General features: G+C 38.7%; 1 protein-coding gene across 1 annotated transcript in view; it reads left to right on the forward strand.

Moving 5' to 3' along the window:
* Positions 1–24,238, forward strand: part of LOC111568198 (pbx/knotted 1 homeobox 2) — a 140,333-nt gene that overhangs the window by 88,130 nt on the left and 27,965 nt on the right. Inside the window, 3 exon segments of the mRNA XM_023269717.3 lie at positions 14,011–14,182; positions 22,144–22,329; positions 22,519–22,654. Coding sequence (XP_023125485.2) covers positions 14,011–14,182; positions 22,144–22,329; positions 22,519–22,654 — 494 coding nt within the window.

A 24,238-nucleotide genomic window follows, 5' to 3' on the forward strand; every position in this document is an offset into this window, starting at 1 on the left:
GACAGGAGATACATGGGACACCCCCCTCTATTGTTACTGCAACAGTATCCCTGAACATTGTTGTTTCTGTAATGGTGAGTAGTAGATAAAAGATAAAAGAAAATGTGAGTGGATTAAAAAAAAAATGTTCAGTTATAACCACATGCCCTGTGTTTTGCTTCTCAGATTACATATAGACTTCTTTTTATTAATGAAGTTTATTGAGACTGTTTACATCTTTTAAAGCATACCTGCAGACACTAGTCGGTGCTGAAAGTAGATGGTATTTATACATAGTTACAAGTAATCTCCAAGAAGAAAATACAAGAAACAAGCCTCTGCCAAAGACCAATGTCTAGACAATCAGAAAGTAGATCTTCACAGATAGATAGACTGTTATGACATAGCCTACATAATACAGGTTGTAGGAGTGGAGGGGTGTTACACAGACCAAAGGCTGGATGGAGGTTTTTGTTTCCGGCCTGAGAGAAGCAAAACCTCCAAATGAAGTTCAGGGCCAGACGTGAGGATGAAAAGGCGAGTTTGAAAAGTAGAGAAAGGGAGACAGGATTTATTCAAATAGTGCCGCGGGTTCTTTGTGTGTGTGAGTGTGTGTGTAGGTGTGTGTGTGTCTGCACGTGTTTGTGCGTGCACGTGCACACCCAGATGCCACAAACACACTCCTCTAACACAGGGTGTACTTCAGACATGTAGCCTGGGGAAACAGGGGCCTTGTCGGGAGCTAACGCAGCAGGACTCCAGCACAAACTGGCTTCTAATGTATGGGGGTACAGCAGGCCTGATTAGACTGGCAAACAGTGGGGAGCAGAGAGAGTGAGGGAGCAGCCTCCATCTCTCCCTTTCCGATGCACACACATAAACACATACCTTCAAACTCCACCCCCACTCCCACCTCTTGTGTACCCCCTTGGTGGCCTGCCAAATTATTGCGAAAGCAGGCAAACATGACTCGTTCGTCGGATGACTACGTTGCTTTGATTTGAGCTTGTTTTCATGCACGACTCCGCATCTGCGGGTTTAATGTTTTTCATTCTCGGTGTCTATAGCAAACCTGGTAACTCCACTTTTCGTGATAGAACTCAGATTTCAAGAATGACTCCAGCTGAAATTAAAAGTTTGTTGTGGATTCTTGTAAGCCAGTCTGCCTCCCACTGGAGGTGCATTCAGTAGCTGTGAAGCTCTCGATTATATAACACAGTCTTCCTCTGCAACTGGTAGTGGAGTTGCACATGTGAAAAGTAGATGCTCAAATTTCTAATTTTCCTTACATCTCAGTTTCAGTTTTCTTAACATTTCAGTTTAGAGTTTAAGGGTTGAAACACACATGCATATAAATATGGGCATTCCATAATTGGACAACATTTGGGCTTCAAAATTTCTGAAAAGTAAACCTCTTATTTTATGCTACATATTTATCAGTAATAGATAATGAACCATCAAAGGCTTGATTGGCTCAGCCTACACATCAGTGTTACAAGTTTTTATTGTTATATTTGTTGTTTGCTAACTCTAATCACAGTAACAGGGTTGCTAATCCATGCTAATGTTAGTTTTTCCTCAGGAGTAGAAGCTAGATATTTAGCTGTTACTGCTGACCAGGAGGATAAATTTACTGATGCAAAAAATAAAGAAAAAAGTAAAACTAATTCGGTTTATCCTGACAATATGCATAACAGGGTTGCATGAGGTAGAGGTAGTCATTCAATCAAGGCTGGCAATGTTATGAACGTATGAAAAATAGAAGAGAGAACATAGCTTTGCTCTACCCATTTTTTGGAAAACTTTTTGATGATGTTAATTCCAGCGCATAATGTGATTCACTGTTTTCTTCTTCAACCAGCTAAAAAGGTTATAGTAACAGGGTTGTTGTGGGACACACATTCTGTGCATAATAATTATTATTCAAAATATTAAGTTGAAAAAAATTTTTTTCCCACAATTATAAGACACATCAATGGAAATAATACCAAACCAAAGGTATGGATAAGCAGTGAACACAGGTAAACCCCCCCCCCCCCAAAAAAAAAAAAAAACGTTAGTTAAAGGGGCAATAGGTTGAAGCAGGTAATTGTAATCGTTGAAATGTTTGTTAGTGAAGAGGAAGAGGAAATGCAAATAGCAAATAGTAATCAATGTAAAAACAGTGGTGGATAAAATGTTAAAATATTGAGCTAAATGTAATGAATAGGTTGCTAAAATTGTAGCAGTCTATAAGTAATAGTGGGTACATGGGTGAAATATGGACATATAACTGATTTATGAATAGTCACTAGCTCACCGGGTGGTAGCAGCACAACTGCAAACTGGACATATATATATATATATATATATATATAGTATACACTACTGTTCAAAAGTTTGGTGTCACCCAGACAATTTGAAGTTTTCCATGAAAACTCACACTTTTATTCATGTGCTAACATAATTGCACAAGGGTTTTCTAATCATCAATTAGCCTTTCAACACCATTAGCTAACACAATGTAGCATTAGAACACAGGAGTGATGGTTGCTGGAAATGTTCCTCTGTACCCCTATGTAGATATTCTATTAAAAATCAGACGTTTCCAGCTAGAATAGTCATTTACCACATTAACAATGTCTAGACTGTATCTCTGATTAGTTTAATGTTGTTTTCATTGAAAAAAAAATGCTTTTGTTTGAAAAATAAGCACATTTCCCCAAACCCCATGTGACCCCAAACTTTTGAACGGTACAGTGTGTGCATGTGTATATGTGCGAGTGTGTGTGTGTTCTATTTTCCATTTCAAGGCGTGCCAGTTTTTTCCTTTTTGAACTGTACTGCTGCTAATCAAATATCAAAAATCAACCACACATTATTCCCCTTGTCAGACTCACCAGCTTTAAAGCAGATGCCACTAGAGCTGCCACGTCCCTCACCTTCATGTTTAAGTCATCACGTTTCCCGCTGGCCTCTGATTCTCCATTTTGGGCTTTTCGTCGGTGACCCAGCACGATGCAGTGCTCGAGGGTGGGGGGGCCATGCTGACTCCACTCACTGGCCGGCCTGTAAATCGCTCTTTTATGGCCCTTGTAATGATCCCCCAGCCGGCAATCTCCACTCCGTCGCACTGCAGATAGGACCTGCCGCTTCTGGCAGTCGACATGGGGGTGCTCAGGATGGTTGGAGGAGGTGGTGGGAGACTGGAAAACACACATCAGGTGCCCGTGTACTCACACACACACAAGCAGACACATGCAGCTATGTTCATGTTCATAAAAATACGTGCCTTTTCACACCCCATCGACCTTAATCCTGACTTCCTGTGTAAAGGTCATGGAAAGCGCCGAAGGCTAGTGTTTTTACCTCACTCCAAGTTGGGGAGGTCCAACTGCGCGCAATGGTATGTCATCAAGGATAGACATTTCATCATGCAAATACTGATTGCTTTGATAGCATTAGCCTTTTACATCTTTTATTCCAAATCTGTTTGTTAGATGGAGTGCACTGGTGACAAGGGGTGAGCTTTCAATTCCCATTGAGCAGCAAAACTAATCTCGAAAACCCACATTTATCTGAAACATCTACTGAGAATTTTTTTCCCTCAACTTAGCCTTTAAGACATTCGATAATGCAAATAGGGATGGAGCTTCTCTTATGATAGCTCCACTACAGTGATATATCATCAGACCAAACCCAGAGAAACCATTCCATTTGTCTGGTTAAACTTCAAAGTGGTGGGTTGAAAACATTTCATTTAAAATGTGTAGATGTAACACTTGTTTTTAACAGTAGGAGAAAAAATTTAACAAGAAAATAATACATGTGGTGCGGCTGTGCTCAGATGGTATAGCAGGTTGTCCACTGATCTCAAGGTTGGCAGTTTGATCCCCGGCCCCTCCGCATGCCGAAGTGTCGTTGGGCAAGACGCTGAACCCCAAGTTGCTCCTGATGGCAGGCAGGCACCTTGCATGGAAGCTCAATCACCATTGGTGAATGAGAAACACACCGTAGAGCACTTTGAGTATCACTAAGGTAGAAAGGCGCTATATACACCACGTTTCACAAGTTTGGGGTGAGCCAGACAATTTCATGTTTTCCATGAAAACTCACACTTTTATTAATGTGCTAACATAAGTGCACAAGAGTTTTCTAATCATCAATTAGCCTTTCAACACCATTAGCTAACACAATGTAGCTTTAGAACACAGGAGTGATGGTTGCTGGAAATGTTCCTCTGTATCCCTATGGAGATATTCCATTAAAAACCAGCCATTTTCAGCTAGAATAGTCATTTACCACATTAACAATGTCTAGACTATATTTCTGATTAATTTAATGTTATCTTCATTGAAAAAAGAAGAAAAATGCTTTTCTTTCAAAAATAAGGACATTTCTAAGAGACCCCAAACTTTTGAATGGTAGTGTAAGTACATATCATTTACATGAAATGCAAATGTATGCTTTTACAAAACTGCTGTTGAGATACAGCTCTCCGTGTTGTTTTCAGATTTGAGAATGTTTTAACACAACACAGTCTGACAAATGCAGTTTGCAAATTAATGTACTTTACGGCATCTGAATGTTAATTAGCCTGTCATTAAATAAAACATCCTTTATTGTTTCTTTTTCAGAAAACTAGCAGCTGAAAAAACATAGCTGATAATTGTGATATCTCATTCTATAGCAATATTGCTAGATGTAGAATTTGGCTCAAGAGATTTTTTTAATCTCTTTTTATTGTGGATTTGATAACGTGTTGGAAACAATATTTGATTCCATGTTGACATGATTGCAACCCATCATTTCTGCACATTCATACTGCCAGCCTACTGACTGAAACATGTCAGATGTGTTCTACTGGTTTCAGATCTGGTGACAGAGAACACCAAAGAACTCATTGCTCAACTATAGTCATAGAGGATCAACATGATCTGTAAAAACTCTGATAGCATACGGAATTTAAACCATAATTGTTTGTTTGAAGGGGTCCAAAGTGTTCCAAGAAAACATCCTCAGCACTTCTATACCATCTTTAGCTGTCCAGTGCTAATGAGCGTGTGCTCATGCAGACTTAGATTTCTGTTCTTGGCTGAGGGGAGTGGAACCTGACGTAGTCCTCTCCTGCTGTAGCTCATCCACCTTCAGGCTGGACATGCTTAGTTAGAGCTGTTTTCTGCTCAGCACCGTTGTAAAAAGTGGTTTTCTGTTAGCATAGCCTTTCTGGCAGCTGCAAGCAATCTGGCAATTCTCCTCTGACCTCTCTCATCAACAAGAGGTTTCTACAGTCTTTTACTCTTCAAATCCCTCAAACACGAGAGGCCATTGTGGTGAAAATTCAGGACAGTGGTAGACTGATTGTCAGGCAATCACTAACAATCAGGCCATGGTCAAAGTCACTGAAATTACATTTTATTCCCATTCGGATGTTTGTTCTGAACATTAACTGAAGCTTCACTACAGCAGCATATACTCGTTCTCTCATTCTCCATTTTCAGTTTGCCTCTTGACCTAGAAAGTCTTAACAGTTCCCTCCAAGACTTTCTCTTTAACTTACTTTTAAGGATTGATGGAGCTTCTCAGTGGTCACTTCTCTGGGAGTTTAATCCAATCCAAGTTCACTGTGCCTATTGTGTGTCAATAGCTATATGCGCCTCTCTGTATTATTACAACCACAGATGCCAGTTTCATTTAATTCACCCTCAGATCTTAGGTAATGTACTATACAAGCCAATGGAAAATACAGTAAATATCATTAAACATCAGATCGTACTACCGTTTTTTTCTCTGCAAGTGGTGCTCATACCAGGGAGAAATAGAAAGAAAAGATTTTTCAGTCAACATCATCATTCATTTATTATCGGTGTTGCCGGTTTTGTCCTCTAATACTTTAGATTGAAAAGTGTTCCTAATATTTTGTCCACCGCATAAAGGTTATGGCACAGCTATTGTATTGGGTTGCACCACATTGCACAGGTGTTCCTCTTTAAGTGCTCAATGAGTATCGATACTATACAGTGCTGTGCAATAGTATTTTGTCCCCCTACAGAAATCTTCTTATCTTTGCATTTTTCTCACACTTAAATGTTCTAGATCATCAAACTAATATTTATAGTTACTGTATATTAGACACAGATAACCCACAAAAAACAAAATGTCATTTTAAAATATAGTTTTTTTGAAGAGTTATTGAAAACCTATATCACCCCTGTAAAAAAGTAATTGCCCCCCTGAATCTAATTACTGGTGTGTTCCTTGTAGCAACAACTGCAGTTAAATGTTTGTGATAGCTTGTGATCAGTCTTTTACATCACCATGGAGGAATGTTAGCCCACTCTTCTCTGCAGAACAGTTTTGATTCGATAACATTAGATGATTTTAGATCATGAACTGACCTTATCAGGGCTTTTCACAGCATCTCAAATAGATTCAAATCCAGACTTTGACTCGGCGACTCCAAAACCTTAATTTTGTTCTTTTTGAGCCACTCAGAGGTGGACTTGCTTCTGTGCTTATGGTCATTGTCATGCTGCATAACCCATTTGTGTTGAGCTTTAGGTCATGAACTGATGGTAGATATTCTCCAGCAGGATTTTGTGATAGAGAGCAGAATTCATGGCCCCATCAATTATGCTCAGTGTCTTCCTTATTGTGGAATCATGTAGATGGACCTTAAGTGAGGCAAGTGAGGCCTGCAGTTCTTTTGATGTTCGTCTGGGTTCTTTTGTGACATCCTGGATGAGATATTGATGCTCTTGGAAAAATGCTGGGAGGTCAACCACTCCTGGGAAGGTTCCCCACTGTTCCATGTTTTCTCCATTTGTGGATAATGTCTCTCACTGTGGTTCTCTGGAGTCCCAGAGCCTTAGCAATGGCTTTGTAACCTTCCAAACTGAAAAAAGCCAATGATTTTTGTTTCACATCTGTTCTTGAATCTCTTTAGAAGGTGGCATCATGCGCTGCTTTTTGAGACCCTTTAGCCACTTCACAATGCCAGACAGGTTCTATTTAGTGATGTTTAGATTCAAGCCTGACAGTAATCATATGTGAGTAGCTAAGGCAGCGATTACTTTTTCACACCGGGCAAGATGGAGTGGACAGCATATTTTCTTCAAAAAATAATATCATCATCTATTTTCTATTTTCTTGGGTTATCTTTGTCTTACATTAAAATTTGTATGATGATCTGAAAAATTTAAGTGCGACAAATATGCAAAAATAGAAGATTTCTGTAGGGGGTGCAAATACTGTTGCTCATCACTGTACGTGCAAACATACACATGTGTGTTATTCAATCTGTTTGAGTATCTTTTCCGGGTTGTGTGAGGTAACAGCTTGATACACAATCTTTTTCTTGTCTCTGACATGTAAGAACTTCAGCTGTCATCCAGTTAGCACTTTTAATTGATGTACTTGCTTTGCTTTTAACTCTGCTACTGTTGTTTTTTTCTTTCATATGATGAAAAGTGTTGTGTAGTTCTACGCACAATGCCCCTGGGTTTTCCGGCCCCACAGTGCCACATCTCTTTGACAGCAGATGTCTGTTAATAGATGTGTTAGTCCGTCTATGCATTTCAGCGTCTGCATGATGTTTATAAAGCATCTTGTCTCATAAGTGAAGCAAAGTGTCATTTTGTTGACACTGGTGGGCTGATATGTCTTACTCTTTCTTGTTTATACATTTTAACACTCAGAGAGGGAAAAAAAAAAGAAGGTTAAATGGTCTCAGCCCATAGGTAGTATTAATCACTTTGTGCAATAAAAATAACAGAGACTGAACGTGAGAATAAATAACTTGTTAAGATACCATCTGCAGTGCTGAGAGTCACCCTGTTTGCTCTCAGTTATAGTCCCCTCCCTCCACCACCCCCACCCAGATTCTTCTCCACCCCACCACAAGCAGATATTAAACAGACAAGGCAGAGGCTCTCCACTCTGCACGTGACTCTCCTGTTTAGTATTCCTGCCACGTCTGGCAGAGGGAGCGGCATTAAATTGGGATCAGGCAGATTAGAGTATAATATAGACGACTATTAAAGGCTGCAAATGAGAGCCATGGGTTAGAGCTTGAGCAGGGGCCCAGCCTGCCTCCATGCCAGCACAGTCCCCTGCAAAATGCACTTGACACACTCATGCATGTTCAAAACAATGACACTGTGTGAAACAAAAGTGTAAGATACATTTCACCTCCAGTAGATGATTATCATTAAGCAAACCACTGTCAGCAAGTGTAAAAATCAGTTAGACATTCCGAAAAAGACACTAACTACTCAATAACTGTGTGTTTTATTTGGTTTGATAAAGCTTTTTGTATCCAATGTTGAGCGCACAGAATTGATAACAAAACCGCCCTTCATTCACGTAAGACCAGTTTTCACTGCAAACCATTTTAGGGCAGCTGGAATCTTTGTGCACGTCTGACCGCAGGAACCACCCCTGTATTTTAGAAGACAACAAGCAAAATTTTATGCCTTCTTGATGTCCTTGTCGAGTAGCAATCTTCTCCTCTCTAACGTCACCATCTTCAACGTAAAATTCGCCATATAGACAAACATAACAACCCTCCGTTGTTATATTTTCCTTTATGCTCATACGTAGCTACTATTTGTTTTGGTGCACTTTTATTTAACATCACAGTCAACGCTGTCTGACCCTACACTGCAATGGAAACAGAAAGGCTGAAAGGGCCAGTTAGGAGGCTGTTCCTATATTTGCTGCTGCCACCTCACACCAGCCCTAAATTCCAGTGGGAAGCTGTGGAAAGTCTATATTCACACCTGGAACTGAAGAAGAGAAAGTGGCCTAAAGCTGCGCAGACCCAAAGCATAGGCCTCTCTTAGACATTTGTATAGTAAAAACTAAATTAAGACACGAATTTCTTTTTGACATCCTACCTTACCGCAGAATTTAGTGCACAGTTAAATATGTAATGTGAAAAGTAGCTTAGAGTATTCATTGCAACCAGAAAATATACCCTGACATAACTTTAGCTAAAGATAGCTAGGCATTTTTTCCCATTTTCTACAAGGAAATAAGCTATTTTGTTGCTCAAATTAGTTGTTGATTTTTTAAAAAGGTATAAAAAATAAAAGAGTACCACAACTAGCCGTGCCAAATGCTCACTAACCCAGCGACCCAAATTTGTCTCAGTCTCTGTGTCCTTCTTCAGTTGCCCCTATGATGAAGGCAAAAGCAATTAAGTTTCGTGTAAGGGCTGTGACAGTAGCAGTTTTTGGAAGAGTACAGCTGGAAGTATGAACATCAATGAGGGCTCAGTTTGAGCTGCACAGTGGCTTGGTGATTAGTACTTTTGCCTTGCAGCTAGAGGCTCCCTGGTTCACGTCCCCACCTTCCCAGGATCTTTCTGCATTTACTTTGGATGTTCTCCCTGTGCATGCCTGTGTTTTCTCCAGGTACTCTCGCTTCCTCCCACTGTCCAAAAACATGCTGAGGTTAATTGCTAACTCTTAATTGTCCATAGATGTGAATATGAGTGTGACTGTATGTCTCTACATGTAGCCCTGTGATAGACTGGTGATCTGTCCAGGGTGTCCCCTGTCTTTGCCCTAAATCAGCTGGGATAGACTCCAGCACCCCTGTGACCCTAATGAGGATTAAGCGATGTATAGACAATGGATGGATGGATGGAGAGCTCAGTTTCATTAAGTGTCCCTTTGAGCCATGACAGTGAACCTGTATGTACAATAGCAGGACATCCCCTAAGTGGACTGCAGCCATCATTCATGCTTTTCCTGCTATGGTCTGTCGAAGTGTCTTCTGTGAAAAATACAAGTGGTTCATTAAAAATAAAGGCATTTGCAGTTCATGGTTGCACAGCTTGGCCACTTGATTTGGATGTTATATCATTCAAAAGGCATTATCAACACACATCGTTCCACTACATACGGCCAGGTAGGGACCTCCTCCACTTTCTAGTACATAGCCACGGTTTAACTGTAATTACTAAGAGGAACATTAATCCGCATTTGGATGACGGAGGGGATTGAGGAGGTGTAAGTCAGAGGACTATCATCCCGGAAACAAGTCTCAAGTCAGATCATAATTATCGTTTTATTCATTGACTCAAATCTCATTTTGCCTTTTGCTTTCACTGGCTGTTTTTCACTCATTATTCGGTTACGTTTAGGCACCAAAATTCCATTTAATAGGCTGATAACATCTAAATCAGTTTGGTTTGGCTTAAAGCCTGCCATGTTACTGCTCTAGTTTGAGCCATTTGCTTGAGCCAAGGAAAAAGCATAATTTTTCTTTAAAATCAGCCAAAAGCTATAAACATAAAGTCCTACAGATGGCATGATGATTCAGTTGTTTATTTTTTGAATGAAATCTAAAATCACATACACTACCGTTGAAAAGTTTGGGGTCACTTAGAAATGTTATTCTTGAAAGAAAAACATTTTTTTTCAGTGAAGATAACATTCAATTAATCAGAAATATAGTCTAGACAATGTTAATGTGGTAAATGACTATTCTAGCTGGAAACAGCTGATTTTTAATGGAATATCTACATAGAGGTACAGAGGAACATTCAAACAACCATCACTCCTGTGTTCTAATGCTACGTTGTGTTAGCTAATGGTGCTGAAAGGCTAATTGATGATTAGAAAACCCTTGTGCACTTATGTTAGCACATGAATAAAAGTGTGAGTTTTCATGGAAAACGTGAAATTGTCTGGGTGACCCAAAACTTTTGAACAGTAGCGTACCTACTTTTATAGAATTCTGTAGGTGATTGTTTTGTAGCTACACCACAGAACACTGAGGCCTAGGTCTACTTGAAAGTGGACAAAGTCACAGTTTCACAGTTTGTTCTGACCAGAGTCTCATTAACAGCCTAAACAAACTGAAACAGACAAACAAATGCACCAATGTTCATTTAAAAATAAAATTCAGTAACTTCCATTGCTTTTAAAATCATGCACCACTCTCCCCTCACAGACATGAAAGTGTATCAGCTATAAACATGATTGTGTCATTTTTGTACAAACAAACACTTGTGCAATCAGAATCATTTGACTACAATCACATTTGATTCCACACAAATGGGCTTTAATGTAATGCAGAATCAGATGAGGAAATGTTTGTCTCCTGGATATGGCTTTTAGCTCCAAGCAGTGTTTGTGTGATGGCGTCTTGAATTTCAAATTATGAGCAACATACACTACTGTTCAAAAGTTTGGGGTCACTTAGGAATGTCCTTAATTTTGAAAGAAAAGCCTTGTTTTTTTGTTTTTTTTTTCAATGAAGATAACATTAGATTAATCAGAAATACAGTCTAGACATAGTTAATGTGGTAAATGACTATTCTAGCTGGAAACGGCTGATTTTTAATGGAATATCTCCATAGGGGTACAGAGGAACATTTCCAGCAACCATCACTCCTGTGTTCTAATGCTACATTGTGTTAGCTAATGGGGTTGAAAAGCTAATTGATGATTAGAAAACCCTTGTGCAATTATGTTAGCACGTGAATAAAACTGTGAGTTTTTGTGGAAAACATGAAATTGCCTGAGTGACCCCAAACGACATAAGCTACAACTAAGTAACCTTTGGGTTTATATTACATACTGCCAATAGTCCAAATCATAATCCATTTGACAGGGAAATGTTTTGAAAAGTTCCCCAGGTTTCTTCAGCATCAATGGTAAGATGAAGGACGGTGTATGAAAGGATGGATGAATGGAAAAAAATGTTCTTTGGAGCATAACTATTCATAACTTTGTACCAGAACTCTTGATCTTCAGTCAGTCCCTTGTCCGAGATCTCCTCACATTTTATTGCATTGTGGTACTGGTCACCCCAGCAATTAGGGCACTGGCTTTCTTCCAAGCATGAAAATTTGGCATGTACTACATACAGCAGTACAATATGGACCATTGCACAGTATATGTGGAGGATCTTATGTGAGTGACATTCCCTATAAAAGGCAGATGGTTACAATGTAGGTGACACTCTGAATCCCGGCGCTGTCACTGGACCATATCCTATCCACTTAAAGATCTTTTTTTGATCTCTCGCTGAACCTTGTGCGTATGTTCAGCATGTCCTTTAGGGAATGTCATGGAGCTGCTACGCTATTAAAAGTAGAGCGAGGGCGGGAGAAGTGCTTTGGAGTGGAGCTTATATGACTATTTCTTCAATTCTTCTCGCCAGTAATGAATCTTTGCATATATTGTACGAAAGACAAACCACACGAGCAAAGTGGGCTTGTGCCCAGGCCCATGGAGGATTTGTCAATAGAAATAAGCAGGTTCATATGTACTATAGATAACAAGCCCCATTCTGACTAAATGTATTGCTGTAGAATACGTAGAGGATTTCATTATTACCTGCACTGGTCGGTAATTTTAATCCTGTCCAGAGCTCATGTGTCTGTCTGTTTCACCTCCCACCCCAAGCAAGGCCAGATTAACATCCCTCCAGAGCCTCATTATATATTACAGTTTTGGTATGTGTTGTGATGAAAAAGTGCTGAAACTATTAGTTAATGACCGATAAATTTGTCAGATAAAGAGGATAAATCTACAAACATTTAGATCATTTAAGCACGTCACGCAGGTTAATTGGTAATTCTAAATTGCCCATAGGTATGAATGCAAGTGTGCTTGTTTGTTTCTCTATGTAGCCCTGTGATAGACTGGAGACCTGTCCAGGGTGTCCCCTGCCTTCACCCTAAGTTAGTTGGGATAGACTCCAGCCTCTCCACGACCCTAATGAAGATTAACCGGTGTACAGATAATGGATGGATGGATGTTTGTAATCGATGTAATCGATGGATGGATGTAATCGACTTGAACTTACAGATTCCAACACTGACAATCAGACAAGCTTAACTAATTACACTGATTCAATAAATAAATAATTTTGCAAAGAAAAAAACTCATTGAGTGATAATATTGTTTCCTACATTCCCCACCTAAAGAATACACAGTAGACTACAACAGAAAGCTCACACAGCTGCACTGAAGCAGAGAATGACTTGTCAGAAGAGTTTCAACATAAAATTTTAATAGGTTAAATTTCTAAGGCCTAACAACTTAAAAGTGTTATTTTTACCAAAAAATATAATAAAATAAATTGTGTATGGGTGCTATTCAACATATAGCCAATTACGTCACTTGGTTAGTGGAAATGTCAACTGCAACTTAAAAAACTGACCTCTGTTTGCAAAAGCAAAGTGTAAACTTAGAAAGAAAGAGAAGCTAATCCTTCTGTTTGGTAATTCTTCCTTCAACCGGGTTCATCCACACGTTCATCCAGCCCCCTCCAGGATTTAAAAATGAAAAACAGTTGATACATACACCATGTTCTTTGGAAACAGATCAATAGCTTCATATAGTAGCCTCACATCTACTGCACAACGGTCTCCTGTTCGAGTGTTAACTTAAAGGGAATAGCAAAATCACCTTGCCCAGAAGAATCTAATATGGATTGCCAAAAGACAGGGGAATGAGTCCATGGTTCGATTTCTGGGCAGACTTCCTTCCTTCCTAGTAGATTATCATGACCATGGATCCATGGTCATGATAATCTACCCATGAAAAGCACTCAGTTGATACTGTAATGTGATGAATATGGTAAAATGTGTAATTTATTGTCAGGTTTTACTTCATGTACTGGTGGAAACAGGGCCACGTGAAATAGCTTGCAAATTTAATATGCTGTTTTCAAGGAAAAATCCATCATAAACCAATTCCCACCTTTGAGATTATTTCACAGAAAAAGTAGTTACCATGTTTGCACCCCTAACTTGGATTGACAGCCCTTTTTGGGGGTTCTGGAAAAGCTTTTTGGGAAATGTAGGAAATTGCCAACTGAGATAAAGGCAAAGGAAACCTTTCCTAAAACTCCTACAAAGCACTAAATGCCTTCTAATGCGATGGGACTTGAGAAATGTACTGAAATGAGAAGTTTCAATGCTCCAGTTTTGGCTTATCTAACATTTACAACAATTACACAATTAAAGACGTGGCATTGAAGAAAAAATAAACAGACACCTACTGTGTCTCTCTTTGTCTCTCTCCTCAGACATCCATTGTTCCCACTGCTGGCATTGTTGTTTGAGAAATGTGAGCAGGCCACGCAGGGATCTGAATGCATCACGTCAGCCAGCTTTGATGTGGACATTGAAAACTTTGTGCACCAGCAGGAGCGAGAACACAAGCCGTTCTTCAGCGAAGATCCAGAGCTGGACAACTTGGTAAGCCAACGACTGTGACAAATGACATGTTAAACAATCAGTTTGGGGAACATGCTCCACTTCGTCAAAGAACGATGTTTCTTTTTCACCAATAAATAGTCTTGTTCTTGAACTAGTTCTCCTCACCATGAAGCCTGGATGCCACCTTACAGACCAGCAAATATTTCCACCACTTTGCAGAAGAACCAATGCATCATTTTAACTTTTTGTTTTTTACAGTGAACGTAGGCCAAGGAAAACCAAGCAAGATGGCAGTTCATATTGTTTACCTCCAAGGCTCGAGCAAAAATTGATTTCATTCCAAGAGAGATATTTGAGTAATTCTGGATATCTGCACAATATTTTCAGAACTATTTACACCCACTTCGACATGGCCTAGGGATTTTTTTTAAGTATTAGAATTATAAGTAATGATTTTTTAAGCCTAATTCAGACACAAGTTAACAATTAAAATGAAAATAATCAGATAATATCACATGGGTCATTCCAGAATTGAAGGACATTTTACGTCTCACCCAAATCTCAAATAATCCATGTACAAAATAGTAAAACGTACAGTTGCTGCATAAATTTATTTATCCAGAGACCAAATCTAAAATAACTAGGAGAAAATAATGTTCGGAAATATTTTTAAATACCAAACTCTGGAGTTTCCCCTAAAATGCCATTTCTCTCTTGTCCCACCCCCCTGATGACCAAATTGAATCTCAAATAAAACAGTTAAAATAAAACCTAAACCTTCTTTTTTTTTGTATTATTTTTTCATTGATGTCTCTTGTAATTGTGGGATTTTTTTTAATCAACATAATATTTTAAATAGTAATTATCATGCATGGAACATGTGTCCCACAACATCCATGCAACCTTGTTAGTATAACCTTTTTAACTGGTTGAAGAAGAAGAAAACAGTGAATCACACGATACGCTGGAATTATCATCATCAAACAGTTTTCCAAAAGAATGAGTAGAGCAAAGCTATGTCCTCTCTTCTATTTTTCATATTTTCATAACATTATCAGCCTTGATTGAATGTCTCACTCTACCTCATGTGACCCTGTTATACATATTGTCAGGATATGACAAATTCTATTTAGTTTTTTCTTTACTTTTTTCCATTAGTAAGTTCATCCTCTTGGTCAGCAGTAACAGCTAGCTAAATATCTATCTTCTACTCCTGAGAAAAAGCTAACATTAGCATGGATTAGCAACCCAGTTACTGAGATTAGGGTTAGCAAACAACAAATAAAACATGGAATAAAAATGTTACCATTGATGTGTAAGCTGAGCCAATCAAGCCTTTGACAGTTTATAACCTATTATTGATGAATATGAAGCAGAAAATTGTAAAAGAGAAAGTACATCTTTCAAAAATTTTGAAGCCCAAATGTCCTCCAATTCTGGAATGGCCCACATAATGGTTTAGATAGTACTAAACACTTTAAAATTATTTACAGTATTCTCTCTCATGTTTACAGAGTGTAGTCAGTAAGTAGAGCAACCGTGTGCTTGCTCATTTGACTCAATAAGCACCTTGTTTTAAAAACTGTCTTTAACTCCCATTACATGGCATTATGCAATATTACATCTTTTTGTAAACGCTCTTCCCCTGATGCTTTGAAGACAGTTGTGGTTAGTCACGCTTTTCACATGACATTATTTTGACTTCTTCATTTTTAGTAGCTACTGATCCACATCAAACCTCTTCTTTTTGGAGTAAGATTTTAGAAGAGCTATTTTTGATTCGGTAAATACTTTGACTAAACACATCAATACCCTTAAGACTTGACATTCCTTTGAGGCCACCACAGCACAAAGACTGCATTGGTCAAAACGGTTCAGTGATTTTCAAAATAACAATTGAAATATGCTTTTAGTCTTAGTTCTCCTAGATCTCCTTGCAGCTTTGATACTGTGGGTCATAAAATCGTCCTGCATAGTCTTGAAAACTAGGTTGACTGTTGTGGAGGGAATCTCTGTTTCCCTGGGGGATTTCTCCTCACAGAAAGTTATTGTTTGGGATAAATCATACATAGGACACCGCCTGCCAGGAACCTGGGCTTATCTTGGACTGTAATCTCACTTTTCTCAACTAAGTGCCAGTCGTCATCTTAGAATTATTGCTAAGATAAGACCACTGCTCTGACTGATTGAACAAAAACTAAAGCATGCTTTTATAACTTCAAGCCTTTAGCTGTTGCAATTTCTTGTTTGTCTACCTAAAACCCTGTGACTCATATACTACTTGTTCAGAAACTGCTGACAAAGACCAAACTATTAAAACTATTTTATCTGTTTTACTGGTATGTAAATCACTTGAAGGCCTGGTAATATCTCTCAGGCATACTTTTTAAATATATACCTAACATATCCCCCAGGTCTTCTGCTGCTGGTCTGATCCTCAGGACAACATGCATCCTCGAGCAGACTGTTCCACAGACTATGGTCATGTCTGCCTTAAGACATAACCGATTAGCATGGCTTTTCAATATGGTGCCCCATCATTTGTTGTCCTAGTTTTTTAGACTCTGACATCCCTTGTGTCTATTTACTGACTCTTATTACTCTTGTGACGGTTTGTCTGTCTGTTCGCAACATTACTCAAAAACGAACAAATGGATTTGAATGAAATTTTATTAAGAATTAGGATTAGATTTTGAAAGTGATGCAGCTTTTAGTCTGGATCCACGGATTTGTTAAATATTTCTGTATCATTGTTAGATAGAGCAACGTCTCTGTAACTATGACTACAACTGAACACATCAGCTGACTGCTGACGATCATATGATTGCGATCCTACTACAAATCGACTTATCGGGGCTTATACATCAGAAATGATACAAGGAACAATTGATAAAATTGTGGGGGTGTTTCCGAGTCCCATCAATTCCCGCTGCACACTACATATTTATGTCATGCGATTCGGTATCCATACAAAACGTACATATTTATATTTTTTATTAAACCTGTATTTAAGCAGATAAAACCCATTGAGATCAGGATCTCTTTCGCAAGGGTGACCTGGCCAAGAGGTCAGCAGCACACATCAAAAAACAATTACAAGGAGGTGACAGTATAATTTTGAAGGTGCAACTGTGTTTTACAATAAAAAAAAGTGCAGGACCTGTAATACAGACAACAAACAACAATTTAAAATTTTAAAACACAAGCACCGTTCAGTGGTCTCACACTGCCTATCCCTCCGGATAGAATGGGAAGTGAAAAAAATTCTGACAGTTTCAATTCAGTCTGTACAGTATTCCATGCCGAGGGGGCAGAAAAGCTGAAAGCTCTTTTTCCAAATTCAGATAAAACAAGAGCAGCGCAGGAACATAAGGCATAACAGTTGTTTGTTCTTTCTAATAAAGTACACAAATAGGGTGGAATTAAGCCTAAAAGAGCCTTATAAATTAGAGTCAGCCACTGTGTGTATCTGCGTACACTCAAGGAAGGCATGTCTGATTTAAAATACAATTCACAGTGGTGGGTGACACGACTACAGGCAGGAGCAAGTCTCAGTGTTGAGTGAAAAACAGTGTCCAAGGACTGGAGATATTTGGCTGAAGCACTCGAATAAAGCACATCTCCATAATCAATTATGGGCTAGAAGGTCACTGTCACTAATTTCTTTCTGACCCTGAGAAAGAAACACGTTTTATTTCTGAAAAAGAACTCGAGCTTCACCCTAAGTTTAGTGACCAAGTTCTTAATATAGGCTTTAAATGAAAGCTCCTGATCAAGAATAAAACCCAAGTACTTGTAATTTAAAACCAGCTCTACAGGCTTTCCTTTTGATGTTACAATATGTGGAATGTTCGGTTCTAGCACCCTAGTATGACAGAAAACCCTTGGTTTTGTCTATGTTTAAAACCACTTATAAACCAGACTGGATAACATTAAAAGCAGCTTGTAAATATTCAAAAGCCTGAGTGAGTGAGGTTGAATGGTGTCATCTGCATAGCAATGATACACTGCATTGGAAAAGTTGTTACAGAGATTGTTTATGTTGATTGAACATATAATGGTCTCAGCACTGAATTTTGGGGCACCCCTAACTTCGTACACATGCATAACACACGCCTGTGTTCAGCGCAAGGTCATTTTGTTTGTGGGTAGATCCAAGATAAATGGCCACATTCTATGTTTCTTAAAAAAAAAAAAAAAATGCCATGGGGGAAATGAACAGCCTTGGTGGAGTACTGTGCTATCTGAGTGCTTTTCTAGTTTGCTTTATTATTTTGTTCTTCTTTTGTTGTAATTTTCGAGTTTTGCAAACATCAGTTCTGTAGTTTTTTATTTTGTCTGTGCTGAAGTACTTTGTTTTACATGTTTGTCTGAAGGTGCCATTTTATTTAGACCTGAATGGTACATGAAATGTTTTTACCTAGACATTTTCCGTTGTTTTTCCCCTTTAAATAAGATATTCTATGACAGTCTGGGTTCAAGCTTCAGGCCCTACTATATTTTACTTCTTAGCTTCCAAACTTCTTTTTGTAGTGGAGACACGCACATTGGTTCAAATTTAGGTTTGCGAACTGCAACAGAATGAGTTTGCGCTGGTGGAAATGCCCCTTAAGAAAGAAATACAGCAGTAGAAATGGCTGTTTGCATCATTTATACTCCAGTCATTCCCTGCTTTTTCATGTAATATTACCCATCCTCCCCTGCCCTTCTCCTTGCACCAGAGCTAGCAGTAATGACAAATTATGAGAAGGATGATGCTGATCATGTTCACTGACAAAAGAGGGGGAGGAGTTAAAGCCAGACAGTGACAAAGACCAAGACAAGAAATTTTTTTTAAAAAAGTGCACTCTTGTCGTTACAGTACTTGGGATGGCAGGTCGACAAGTGCTGAACAGTCAATTAACCCTGCATCTGTGTGTTTTATGAGGCACTGGGTGCCGGCGTTCCTCCCAGAGGGTACTAACTCTTCCAGAGGGCAGTAACGTTACGCTGGGCCTGACTGGCTGTGATGGGTGCAAGAGTTACTGGTCCCTCGATTAAGCGAGTGCAGTTTAATTAGCTGATTTATCTCCTCCTTGGCCAAGCACTTTTCTGACCATTCTGGTGACCTTGAATGGTGACTTTGAGTGTGTGTGCCACAGTGTGCTACTCAGAGAGGAGAAAATCCAGGCTGTTGATGGTCAGCTAACTGCTGAAAAGAAGACAGTGCAAAATTATACACTACCTTTCAAAAGCTTGGGGTCACCCAGACAATTTCTTGTTTTCTATGAAAACTCACACTTTTATTCATGTGCTAACATAATTGCACAAGAGTTTCTAATCATCAGTTAGTCTTTCAACACCATTAGCTAACACAATGTAGCATTAGAACACAGGAGTGATGGTTGCTGGAAATGGGCCTCTGTACCTCTATGTAGATATTCCATTAAAAATCAGCTGTTTCCACCTAGAATAGTCATTAACCACATTAACAATGTCTAGGCTGTATTTCTGATTAATTTAATGTTATCTTCATTGAAAAAAAATGCTTTTCATTTAAAAATGAGGACGTTTCTATGTGACCCCAAACATTTGAACGATAGTGTATGTATATTGTACATTCAGTAAATGTTTTAAAAATACGTCAGCACTGCAAACAAAATGATTGAAACTGCATCCAACTCTTTTATAGGTTTTAACCATTTCACACATTCAAAGTATGAGCAAATATTTGTCTGTCATTTGCTTTATCAATAGTTGTCTTTGAATAAACTGGCCCAACTGTAGAGGATTTGAAATGCCTAGATAAAAACAAATTAAAGCAAGAAAATGAAATACAATGCACGTTGTCATATGTATTTCCTTTTGGTTCGTGCATTTAATCCATTGAAAGCATACGTTAAAAGCTGTTTCCTTACAACTCCAACGAAATGTGTGTTCAGTATCACAAGTTCCTCTCTGACCCCTACATTTATTCAAATTATCTGCATATGTCAGACCATAAGAGGACTTTTATTACTGCGCCAAGGAAAGTGATGGAGTTATGTGACAATCGCCGTTGGTTTGGTCGGCTGTTAGCAACATCACTCAAAAAACAGATTAATGGATTTACATGAAATTTTCAGGGAAGGTCAGAAATGACACAAAGACCAACTGATTAGATTTTGGAAGTGATGCGGCTAATAGTCTGGATCCACTATTTCTGTATCATTGATAACAGCACGGAGTCACTGTAACTATAACAAGTGAACCCTACGTCAACTGCCTGCCGACGATCACATGATTGCAATCCTACAACAAATCAACCACTGCGGACTCATCAGGACTTATTGGTTGGAGATGGTACAAGGAATGAGCAGTCTTGGCGGAGTACTGCACTCTCTGAGTGCTTTTCTAGTTATTTTCTGGGAAGATTTACCTTGATGCGTCAGAGGCATCACTCTGTGAAGCCTGCCGTCAAAGCTTCCTCATAAGCCTTAAGAAGCTACTGCAAGACTTCCTTTAGGCAATGTTTTAGTGAAGATTGTAGCACGATGGTCTGATTTCTGTCGTGAAATCTTTGTAGACTTGCGAACATCACCAATATATAGAAATATCTGAACAGATACCTCTGCTGTTAAAATCTTGAACAGTTTAATGCTGAGACCTCTCAAAAAGCCAACAGATTGTTTCATCCCACTTACCCTGAATTATTTGTGTGCTGCGTTCAAACATGAAAAGGCTACAGCGCACTGTTGGGTTTAGGAGTTTAGTTACACTTTGAGCATGGATATTGATTCTTCACTCTTATGAACAGAATGTGTATCAAAATAATTGAAGCTTAAAGCAGTTTTTCAATGCCATCCCCCATTGTCCATTGGCTGATGAAGGCTGTGAGAAGCAGTTGAGAGCTTCAAAAATGTTAAATGTACATTTGAGCTGAGGTTGTTTTGTCACTGTGTGCAATAAAAATCCAATATGTATCTTTTAGCCCCCCACGAAACAAGTTCTGCTCACACTAATTCCTAAAGACATTCAGTGGAGAAGAGCCATGAATTTATTGTAGAGGTTCAATTTTTAGATTTCTGGCTTTGGGAGTATATAAGACGAAAGAAACGCACCGTCCTTTATATGTGCAATCTAGATGCATCTTTGGAACATTAAAACAAGTTAAATGCCACTCCTTGCTCATCTGTAAAAGAAATTGCTGAATGTCACTTTCATCACATCTCACTTTTTAAAAAACTGACTGGAAACACTTCAATTCAACTGGATTTTAAATTTGATTTCACTGACTGTGGTCAATTGTAAGTTTGAATAGATCTAAAGCATATGTGGCTGAGCAACATCTGTACTGTGTATGCTAAAGTTTTATCAGTGACTCACAGCTCATGTGGTTGTCTGAGTAAAGCATTTATAATGACTTTTCTGCATTTAATTAAGCTTCCAGAAACAGAGGACAACTTTGAATTTTACCCCAGTATCATAAAATGAAAAATCATTAGTTTTTGCAGCTCACTTGGGGCCCAATTAAAGACAATATTCAGTTGCATCGTAGGAAAAAATAGAGGATCCATTTGAAGCTTGATCCATACTTGTGCTTCTGCTTTTTACCATTTCTGTTTAATCTGTGTATCATTTGTCTTTTAATTGTATGGATCTGAGACAACAGAGCAATGTAGTGCTTAAGCACTGCTTTAGAACCACATTGTTTTCTGTTTGTCAAAGTCTAGGAATTATTTTAAAGTTTTACAAATTTACAATTTACAGTTAATATCTTCTCTGTAATTTTTACACTTTGCAAAGTCGTCCCATGGACCGAATTGAACCCTCTGGCAGGCTGGTTTTGGCACAAGGGCCGCATGTTTGACACCACTGCTTTAAAGGATATCTTAGTGCAAAAATATATGTATAGAAAAATATGAATTATTGCATGATTCCCTAAAATTCTACTGATGCCTTAACAACTCAATAACATCATAAATAATGGGGACATGAATAGAAATGTAATCTTTTTCATGGTTTGCCTCTGTTTCTCTCAGATGGTAAAAGCCATTCAGGTGTTGCGGATTCATCTACTGGAGTTGGAGAAGGTCAATGAGCTCTGTAAGGATTTCTGCAACCGTTACATCACTTGCCTCAAGACCAAGATGCACAGCGACAACCTCCTCCGTAATGACCTCGGTGGACCCTATTCTCCATCACACACCAGTCTCAGCATGCAGCAGGTCAGTCATGGACCCACTGTGGAGCTTACAGTTCCTCGAAGGTATCCCTCTATAAGTAGCACTTCCCAAGATCCCACCTTGTCATTTATCATCAGGTAGATTTTGCCATTGGGAGTTTTTTTTCTCTCACAAGAAGTAGAGATCCCTCCTTACAGTTGCTCACCAGTGTCTCCCTCTGTGATCCCCCAGGAACTAATTCAGACCTCCTCTCCATCCATGACCTCTGTCTCCAGCTCTGTTAACCCTTCAGGGATTGTGGTGCCTGCCGGGGGTCTGCAACAGGGCAGTGTCGCCATGACCACCATCAACTCTCAAGTGGTATCGGGTAAGCATGTCATTACTTGCACAAACATCAAAACACTATGACATTGACACATGCCCTTTTTCGTTTTGGTGAGCTTTTATTGTGTAATGTCAAATTGAAAAGGGACCATTTGAACTATAAACTGAAATGGAATAGAAATATCTGGTCGTCCTTGAGTCATGGAGCAGTTTTGGCTGTTCTAGTTGGACAAGCAGCTACATTTTATACAAAACTGTTAAGTCTCCACAAAAAAATAAATAATTAAAATAAAAAAATTCTTATAGTCGCAATGCACGTATTTATGTATAGAGGATTTATACTTGTATGTGATATTGGTATTCCCATCCTATAGCTATTGTTATGAGGTGTGCTTCTTCCACACCTGCCCCCTTCCCCAGTTATCAGAGATCGCCTCTAGGTGTCATGTGGCAGAAAAAATATCTACGTGAAAATCCATGTGAATGTACACAGTTGAAAATATGCACAGATTTGATGCCATTACCATTAACTACGAATACACTACAATCTGTCAGCAGCAGAAGCAGCATGCTCTATTTTGTTGTTATGCAGGGTTTGATGATAACTAGATAACTTCTACAACACTGATCTTTAAACAATCCTTCACAAATGTGTGATTTTTAGCACCGTTTCAGCTTGACTTTCACATTTTCTTTTCTTTTATATGGCCCTTGGAGATTGGTAATTCCATAATACTGAGCCCAGTTGTGATTCCTACACATACACATCACATTTTAATGAATTCTGGCTTTAAAGTCCACCTCTACATCAGTCACAGAACCTGGCATAAAAGGCGCCGTGCGCTTAAAGTTGGTGCGTAATTACACAAATAAAAAGTGATGTTCTATGTCAGACCTGGTAGCTGCTTTTTTACCATGAGTCTTGTCACATCAGAAAATAAGACCTGGATGCCACAAAAGGTTTCACACATTTAGCTTTTATTTGTCTCCTTTTTTACAGTCACAACTGAGTCATTTATGACTTTAAAATAATGACAGATGATGTTAGACTTCATGTATTGTGTAATCATGTAATCATGTGTGAGGGAGCTTTAGCCAAGCTGTGACAGCTGAGAAAAAGTAGTTTCAGAAAGTACTTCTGAGCACATGAATTGCCTTTATTTATGTTTTAGCCAGATGAAGTCCATCAGTCTTTTTTGAAGTGCTGCTGCCTTGTTCATGAGAAATCTTTCTTTGTAATTTCCAATTATTCAGTTTGATATATTGTATTGTAGTTCTATTATGTTTGGCAATTTTCTTCATCTTTGATTTATGTCATTACTTTAGAAGATGTGAGCTTTCTGTCTGTTTTTTGTTGTTTTTACTGTGCTAACTTTGAAGTGCTTTACATATAGAGTTATTATTATGAATGTTACGCAGACTTGTGTTCATGCCAACAGTGGCCAACATCAGTTTGACTCTTTACAATCCATACTGTCACATATAAGCATCTAATGAAAAATAACCAGCAGTCATTCAGCGCATGTACACACAGCACACAGCATTCTCCAACAAACCACAACATTTTAATGCTATTATAAAAACACACTATTTCATATATGTGTCTGTAGTGATTGAGTTTGGTGTA

Source organism: Amphiprion ocellaris, chromosome 14, assembly GCF_022539595.1.
Source record: "Amphiprion ocellaris isolate individual 3 ecotype Okinawa chromosome 14, ASM2253959v1, whole genome shotgun sequence".
Classification (NCBI taxonomy): domain Eukaryota; kingdom Metazoa; phylum Chordata; class Actinopteri; family Pomacentridae; genus Amphiprion; species Amphiprion ocellaris.